The sequence below is a fragment of the Struthio camelus genome, chromosome 5 (assembly GCF_040807025.1).
Source record: "Struthio camelus isolate bStrCam1 chromosome 5, bStrCam1.hap1, whole genome shotgun sequence".
Lineage (NCBI taxonomy): Eukaryota > Metazoa > Chordata > Aves > Struthioniformes > Struthionidae > Struthio > Struthio camelus.
This window is the reverse complement of record NC_090946.1, coordinates 55,602,741-55,611,156: the sequence shown is the minus strand read 5'-3', so window position 1 is coordinate 55,611,156 and position 8,416 is coordinate 55,602,741. Positions and strand designations below refer to the sequence as shown.

General features: G+C 41.4%; 1 protein-coding gene across 13 annotated transcripts in view; it reads left to right on the top strand.

Annotated features, from left to right (window-relative positions):
• Positions 1 to 285: 285 nt before the first annotated feature.
• The window catches only part of RALGAPA1 (Ral GTPase activating protein catalytic subunit alpha 1), a 133,423-nt gene continuing 125,292 nt past the window's right edge, over positions 286 to 8,416 (top strand). For all 13 annotated transcript variants that reach the window (XM_068946465.1, XM_068946467.1, XM_068946464.1 and 10 more), the window contains exon 1: positions 286 to 615. In XM_068946465.1, coding sequence (XP_068802566.1) covers positions 510 to 615 — 106 coding nt within the window. In that variant the 5' untranslated portion in view covers positions 286 to 509. The remainder of the gene's footprint in view (positions 616 to 8,416) is intronic.

Sequence of the window (8,416 nt, the reverse complement as noted above, 5' to 3'; positions counted from 1 at the left end):
AGTTACTGTTGCTGAATTCAGCAGAAGAAGATGGTGCAGTGAGTCCCCTGTTTTCCTGCTGTTTCCTCCCGTGCGTTTTCCTCCTACACGTCCCAGCCCGTCAAAGCAGCGGCGAGAGGCGGCGCTGCAGCTCCGCGCGGCCGGGCCGGGCCGGGGCCGGGGCCGCGCTCCGCCCCCCGCGCCTGCGGGCCGCGCTCGGAAGCGCGGGCTGTGACGTCGCAGCGCGGTTGCCATAGGGACGCCTGGGGTCGCACCTGACGGCTGTCGTGAAGCAGCGGGAGGAGAGCAGCGAGCGGGGGAAGGAGGAAGGGGGAGTGGGAGCGCAGGCCCGGCCCGGCCCGGCCCGGCCTGCGGGGAGTTGGCTCCGCGCCGCGCCCCTCCGCCCCCGCCGTATCGGAGTCGGAGGCAGGCGGAGGCGGCGCCGCCGCCGCGAGCTATGTAGGGGCCCCGGTGCGGGCGGATCCGGAGGCCGCTGCCCGCCTCTGGAGCGCGGCGCCGGGGCCGGCGGGATGTTCTCCAAGAAGCCGCACGGGGACGTGCGGAAATCCACGCAGAAGGTGCTGGACACCCGCAAGGACCCGCTCACCCGCCTCAAGCACCTGCGCGTCCTCATCGGTGAGGCGGGCGGCGCTGGGGGCGGGGAGCGCCTCGGCGGGGGGCTGCGGCCCGCGGGGCTGCGCCGCCGGGCCCGGGCCGCGCCGAGCGGCCGCCGGCCTCGAAAACGCCCGGGGCCCGGCGGGCGGCGGGGCGGCGCGGCAGAGGGGCGCTCCTCCGCCGGCGGGAGGCCCGGCTCGCCGCGGCGTCGCCGGGCGCGGAGGGAGCGGCCGCGGAGCTGCGGCCGGGCGCCCTGGGCAGCGGCGGGCGGAGCCGGCAGACGCTCCGCCGCCCGCTGAAGCGCCGCTGTGCCGAGGCGCGTAACGCGCGGCTTGAAGGTGCAGTTCGACAGGGGGGAAAAGCTGGTGCGCGTCTTTCCCCTGTGAAATACTCTCTAGAGCAGCATAAATGCTGCCACGGTGGTGTGTTTGGATAGAAATGGCCGCTGAGCACCTACGGTGTTTGTGACTCCCGAGTCCGTTTTCTGTTAATGCCTATATTGATAACTTATGTTTTCAAGGTAAGAGCTACTGTGGTAAAGGCTCACCGATGTAGATAAAGATGAGCATTCGTGAGTGGGTAGTCTGAGTGCACTTTTTGGAATTGGTCAAAGAGGGGGCACAGGCACTTCAAGCACTGACATGTTATTTTGTGGACATCTCCTTAGCCTGACCAGTGAATTTTCAGTTGTGATTATATGCAATAAATACCTAATGAGAAAACAGAGTTAACGAGTTGGAAATACTTGTTACCTGGACATATCTGTGAAAATCAAAGTGCTTGTCATCAGCTGTCCTTGGGAAAAAAAGGGGTTTACTTTGGAGTGTGTTTTTTGGCCCTTAAATTCTGCAAGTGCATACGTTGTTTCTGACAGTTTGTCAGCACATGAGCAGAGCTGGGTCAAGGGCAACCACATTCCATATGTAAAATGGGGTATGTATGAACACAATCTAGTGTATGTATGAGTGTGTAAATAGGGGAAGTTCCTGAGGTGCAACACCGTTCTTCTGTATGTCCATCTTGGAGCCATCTACAGGATTTTGTTATTGTGCAGGTATATCTTAGGGTGCAGAACCAAGGACTTTGTTTGTTTTTCTGTATACTTCTGTAGTTACTCCTGCTTTAATTCAAAAGAAATATATTGTAGATTATTTGAAGCCCATCTTCTGCTATGCTCACCTCTCTGCCTTACTCCTTAAGTCTTTCTTCTCCATAAACTGGCTTTCAAAGCATCAACTGTATGCCCTTTCTTCTCCAGCTGTTTATTTGACCAGTCTGCAGGACGAAATTAAAGAAATAATGTGCCTGCAATGGATAGCTTGCTGCCTTTTCCTGTTTATATATTTTTTTCCTTCTCCCCAGTTACAGCTCCCCCACAGCAAAATAATTGTCATATTTCCATTTGCTCCAGGGGAGCCAAGCTAGCTATTGCCAGGAGCTTGTCTAGGGAGGGAAAAAATCTGTTCAGCTGTGTTCTATGTCTTTGTGAATGAAGACTGACTTATCTTGCTTATGCAGTTAGCATCTGCATGTTGGAGACCAGAAGACCATCAAGAAAAGAATTCTCTGCTGTTTCACATCCAAGAAGTAGAAAGAGATTTCTTCTGATCATAAGCTTAGGAATATTTCAGTAGACTTGCAGGTTAAATTGAACAGGAGTCGATTTTTTTTTTTTCCTATTCTCTTTAGTCTTTGATAAAGTGATGGTAAACCAAAGCATGGCCATGGATTCATGGTTATTACTTTTAATTAAGACTGGGGGAAGGAGGAGAAGCACTGGTTCATCCTCCCATTATTGAGGCATCCAAGACACTAGTTCTCCAGGAAGACATTACTAAAATAATGAAGTAGCCTTGAGAAGAGGCAGTGTGCTCATGATTTAAAAGACTGCTTGTTGTCTATTAGCCAATGAGGAGAATTTTTAAAATTTCATTATGATGAAAGATTGACAGTTGGATCTAACAAGGCACTGTTTCGAGATAGACATCATCTAAAAATATTTAAGTCAGGGAATAATGAGAAAGCATAATATTGTTGTTAGTCAGGACCAGAAGAAACTGAACAGTTTCAGAGAACTTAATGAAGCGAAGTGAATGGATAGTAGAGAGGCAGGTGACATTTATTTTTAACAAGTGAAAAGTAGCGCTCATTAGATGGAATTACTTAAATATCTTTTACAAGATAATATAGAATGCAGTGAGCTTTATCATTTCAAGAAAAAATGTCTTGTCATTGATGACAACTCAGGTTAAATTTATGCTTAATAAGCAGCATGAGTCAAAATGCAAATTTGTCTGGATGCATAAGGAATATAGAAAATACTGTGTCTTCATAAATCAGTGGTGCACCATTATCAGAAAAGTCATTGCAGCTTTAGTAGTCCTACTGTTACGTTCAGCACTGGATTCAGAGACTTAAGATGGGAAGGACTGTGGTAGGAATAAAACTTTAACGTGAAAAGAAATTTAAAGCTTTAGAACCCCTTTCTGCAGGGGTACATAGTGAAAAATATGAATGTACATATGAAAAAGATTAGGAAGTAAAGCCTGTTAAGCGCTACTGAATTCAAAGCTGCAGAAACAGATTTTTGTTTGGGAAGCTTGTGAGCCACAGTCTAGACTCTCAGTTATTGGCATACTGGGGGCAATGTCTTTCTATTCTTTTTTGAAACTCTTTGTACATACCTGCTGCTTGCTGCTTTAGTCCAGTATCCTGTCTCTGGATGCTTCTTTGGACTGATTCAGTGTGGTTGTTCTTGCGATATCTGTTTGGCCTTTTTTGTCATTCAGAAACCAAGGAAAATTGAGTGAAATTAACAAATCTAAATTATAAATTAGTCATCTGAAAGTAATATGTGACTGATTTATACATGTCGCTGGCATAATTTTTTATAGCAGTCAAAAGCCTTTAGGAGAAGACCTCCAAGCATTATTACTGTTAAAGTTATAACAAATACCAAGAAGAATTGGAAAGAGATTGAAGTCTCATATCTTGGGCCATACCAGTCTGTGAATGAGGGTAATCTGCTTTTTGATGTTTTCATACTGTAGTATTTTTCTTGAAACAGCTGGTACTATCAAGAAACTTGAAACTAATGATACACCTTAATAGAGTCTTCCTGTATAGAAGTGTTCATCTTTTTGGTTGGTTGGTTTCTGTGATTCCCCCCTCCCCCCCCTCAGTTATAGGAGCAGCTTCAGGTTTCATACAGCTTCCTAATGCTATCCTTGTCAGCATGTGATTTTTTGTCAGACTGTTCTGTCTTGCTTATATATGCTGTAAAACTTGTAACTGACAGTAAACAAAACTGTTACTTTGGTTGTTAGAGCACATCATCCTTGAGCAGGAATGTGGTGTGGGGTTCTCTTGTGCTCTGTATGGAAGTGGCTCAGTCTTGGTGGAAGGGAAACCCTGCTATTAAGGAAGGCTGACAGCTGCAGGTAAGGCAGGTGTGATCACTGAGATGCCCTAGGAGAGGGAAGTGGAGGCACATAGTGCACCTTATGGAATTAAGTGTTGCTTCAGAATGAAGTCTTTAGTTTTCCAGGAAATGTACTTATTAACAATCCCTAGAGTATTAGCAGCTAACTGTGTTTTTTTTTTTGTTAGGATTGTTTAGCAGAAAGAGCGTGGAAAAACATAATGTTGTTTTTATAATCAGTGTTGCAGTGTTTAATCAGGCTTCTGGATGAAAAAGGTCCTTTTACTATGTGTATGTGCAGGTGAACGATAGCAACAATCTAATAGAGTTACAGGATTCTAAAATTATAGTTTTTTAAAGTTCATTCTAGTAGTCCTTTGGTCATCAAATGATGCTTGATTTGTCCTTTTAATAAAACAATGGTTTGAAAACTTTTCAGATAATTAAGACAGCTGGATATCAGACCATTTTCATAAGATTATATGTTAACAATATTGACTTGTTCTGTTTTATGTCTGATATCAGATGTGTTGCTGCTACTTGCTGAATTTGTATTTTCAGTCAGAATTTGTATGTATTAAAAAAAAGGCTAAAAATCCTAAATCTTTAAGGGTTTCTGCATAGTCTTACTACGTACAAGCAAAGTTGAATGCATATATTTAGTCTTAAGACTTAGTTTTAAGACTAATTTTTAATACTATGTGTTTTTGGTTTTGTTTTTTGGTAGGGTAGGAGTTACAGGCCTCTCAATCCACAGTAAAGAAAAAAAGAATATTTTGTTTTTAATCACTTATTTTATTTGACTCTGATATCTCAAAACTACACTGCTTGTATTCTGGGAACCATGGCGAATGCCTGTAAAGCGTAGCGCAGAGAGAACAGAATGTCTGAAGTGCAGTTTGTTTGTTTTGTTTTTATTCTCAGTGGTTGATTAGCGCTTGGGATCATATGTAGGTAATCTCTGGAAGGGAAAAGTCAAGTTATATTGTGCAGGATGAACCATTCTACTTTGGACACCCGCTCTGATACAGTGTTTAATATTAATTGGATGCTTAAACACAGACTGCATTTGTCTAAAAAGGATTTTAATTTAGGAAATTTGACTGGCAGTCAGCCCTAATGCTTCAGCTGGATGGCATTCATTAGTGTTGCTCTTGTACATAGTTCATTATAATATCACTGGTACTATAATAAATGAAAAAATATGATAGTGGTGAGGGTGAGAGGTGGGTGATGGCTAGCTGTCTGGAATTCTTTCTAAAGATAACTCTTCCAGAAGTTTCTGTTGATATGCAAAGCTGTATTATTTTTGGCAGGAGTTGTGTGGTTGGTTTTTTGTTTTGTGTCTCCCCTCCAACTTTTCCTGGTAATGCTGACTGCTCTGGACATGTTGCTGGTGTAATTCCTGCATTTGGCCACAGGTCGAGTCCAGTTAAGAGACTGAACTTGGTGTAGTATCAGTCTTGATTTAACTCTTTGACTAAGTTACCCTTGACTTAAGAACACCAGCAATGGCCAGTACTGCTGGCCTGCAAGGAGAAGGGCTGGAGTTAGATCAAGAGGGGGCTTTCACTACTTAGGTGCAAAGGAAAGGTCTCTGTGGGTTGAGTCTGTGGCAGTTAAGAATGTGAAGAACTACATTACTATGGAAGTGTTTGAATTTGCTTAAATAAAAGATTGAGTTCTGGAACATGCATGAGCTTTTTTTTGCAAGTGTTTAGTGTTTACTAGTTTGGTAACTCTTCTGGAGTCTGTATGCAACCTGAAACAATTAGCTTGGAGAGCTGTCAGCTGCTTTTGCTCATTTCTGTGTGGCGTTGGTGTTGAAATTTGGTAACAGTTTGTGTGCAGATGATGATCATTAGTGCTGTTAAAGTGCTTACTTGTTCATAATTTTTCTCATATGTTTGTCTCTTAAACATGCTGATGATCAGGAGTTGAGACTTGTCCAATCCAAAATTTAAGTCTATTAAAAGGTTTATTGAAGTATGTTGCCTTTTCGGTACCCAAAGCCTCAGGGTACGGTATTTCTTGGACAAAATTGCCTTTTTTCCCCCCCAAAAGTTGAATTATCTGGGTTAAATAGCTGTTAGTGGTCTGAAACAAGAAGGAAGAGTAAGGCTTGCTTAATGAATTTTCATTTGCAGCACAGTATTTTAAGCAGTGCAGCGTATTATCAGGTCTTTTTCACAATGACAGTCTATTAACTGTGCCAGAGCCTCCGGTAGATTCTGAACGCTTTCTGCTTAACCTTTCTAAATAATATGTCTTTATATTTGAGAGACTGTCCATATATAACTGATTTTCTGTACTGTTTTGCTAAAATGCAGCAGTTGCATTTTCTACCTTGTGGAGTTAAGAATAAGTTACCGTTTTACTTGTATGTTAACGGAAATTTAGGATGCTTAGAAGCCCTTTGCTTACTATTAGCGTGTATTATTATGAGACTTGATACTAAAAACTTAGTGCCTAGCGCCATTTCTGTAAAGCAGAGTCCCACTAGAAATATGACCTTCTTCCAGTTCACTGTTAGCTGCAGTTGCCATTGGTGTTTTATTTTTGGTTGAGGACGAGGCCTAAAACCTCACTAAATCTCTTAGATTAGGACAAGATAACACTTTTATTGTACTGGCTGATGTAACAGTTTCTGGGTTAACAGTTTGTTTATACATAAAACACTTAAAATTGAATATATAATTAACCACAATTTGTTCTGTAATGGTGTAGTATCTTAGACTATTTCTGTTAAAATACTATGATAAATTTCTGTGATGCTATGTGTAAACCGGGTTTAGGTGAATGTTAATTTTCTCTTCAAAAAGTTTGTGTCTATGGAGGTTTTTAGTTTATAATATTTTGATTGTTTACCATTAAGGTTCTGTGCTATGCAGCAAATACTAGTTAATCTGATTTATAATATTTTAATCTCATGCAGCAGGTAATCATCTAAATAGTATAGATGCATTTCCCTTACTAAATCAGCCCATTCATATATATGGAATTGATACTGAGAAATTGTCTTATAATCATTTATAGTGTAATGTGTAGAAAATGGAATAAGCGGGGAAGGAGAATTGTATATGTTGTGAGTTGAAGCTCACTGAGCTCTTCCTCCTACAGAGGATCAGGGTGTTGTTATATGTGCGAACTTGTAAGTGTTGCAGAAGCTCGCTCAGATGATCACTTGCAAGCTTAAATATAAAGTAAAAATCTGCATTGCTGCTCCTGTTCCATGTTTTACATCCAACTTAAGGTCACTGTTTTAAGCTCTCTGAGGTGGTGCTCTTCTAATGTGTAGTATTAAAGGGTATTCTTATTAAAATACTGAATGACTTTTGTAGATGCAAATTATTCCTAGTTAAAAAAGGATGGGCTGATAATTGAACTATAATAAAATGTTTGGAATATATGGATTTACTCTTTGTTCTGCCACAGAATTCTGCCACGGTCTTTGGCAAGAGCCTGGAATCCCCTTTTGCTAAAATGACCAACCCCTGTGGACACTTAAGTTTTGAATGTTTTTTGAGGCACTTGAAAAGGTTGTAAGCTTTCAGAGAGTTTTGAGCAACTAACCTTTAAAAGAATTGGAAACTTGAACAAATAGGAAGGTAAGTTCCTAAAAGCATAATCACCTGAAAACATAGGAACTGGTAGGACAGAGTACTTCTTTTTTTAAGTCCTTCAGTGCTACAGCTTAGTCTGTAAGATGGGGAATAACAGAACTTCCAAGTTGCAGTGGGTTTAGAATAAAATGATTTCCAGTTTATCTGGTACTTGAATGTTGTTGTAATGACAGCATGTCAATACAAATAGCTTAGATAACTTAAAATGGAAGTAAAACTAATTTAATTGTCTGTTTCACTCATCAAAATAGAAATGAAATCCATAAGCTGAATACAACTTCTAAAATTAAAAAAAAAGCAACTTACCTCCTTAATGCTGGATGTAGAAAAAAGAAAAGGTATTTTAGAGAAGTTTTATGGGAGAAGGACAGAGAAGCTGTATTTATGTGCAACTTTCTCCTTTAAAAAAAGTTAAGCAGAGATTGGATTCTTACCATTTTTTCACTTGCAGAAAATTTGTAAGCAAAGCTCGGTAATCAAACATGCATGTTTGAAGCTATTATCAGACATGAAGAGAACTGCATTTTCTTGACAAACACAATTTTTGTATATGATACTGGAAACCTGAATTTTAGTGGATGGGAGCTATTTTTATACTGTGGAAGCTTTGGTTTTACATTGTTTAGATATAGTAATACATGTTGCATACCAGATCTTTTTTCTCCTCCTCTGTTCTGGGAAACTTTTCTAACTGGTTTAAATTATGCCAGATCTATTTCTGAGCCTTCCCTTCACCCCCTTCGTTTGAGCGTAGGTTACCAAAGGCACAAGGAGCACA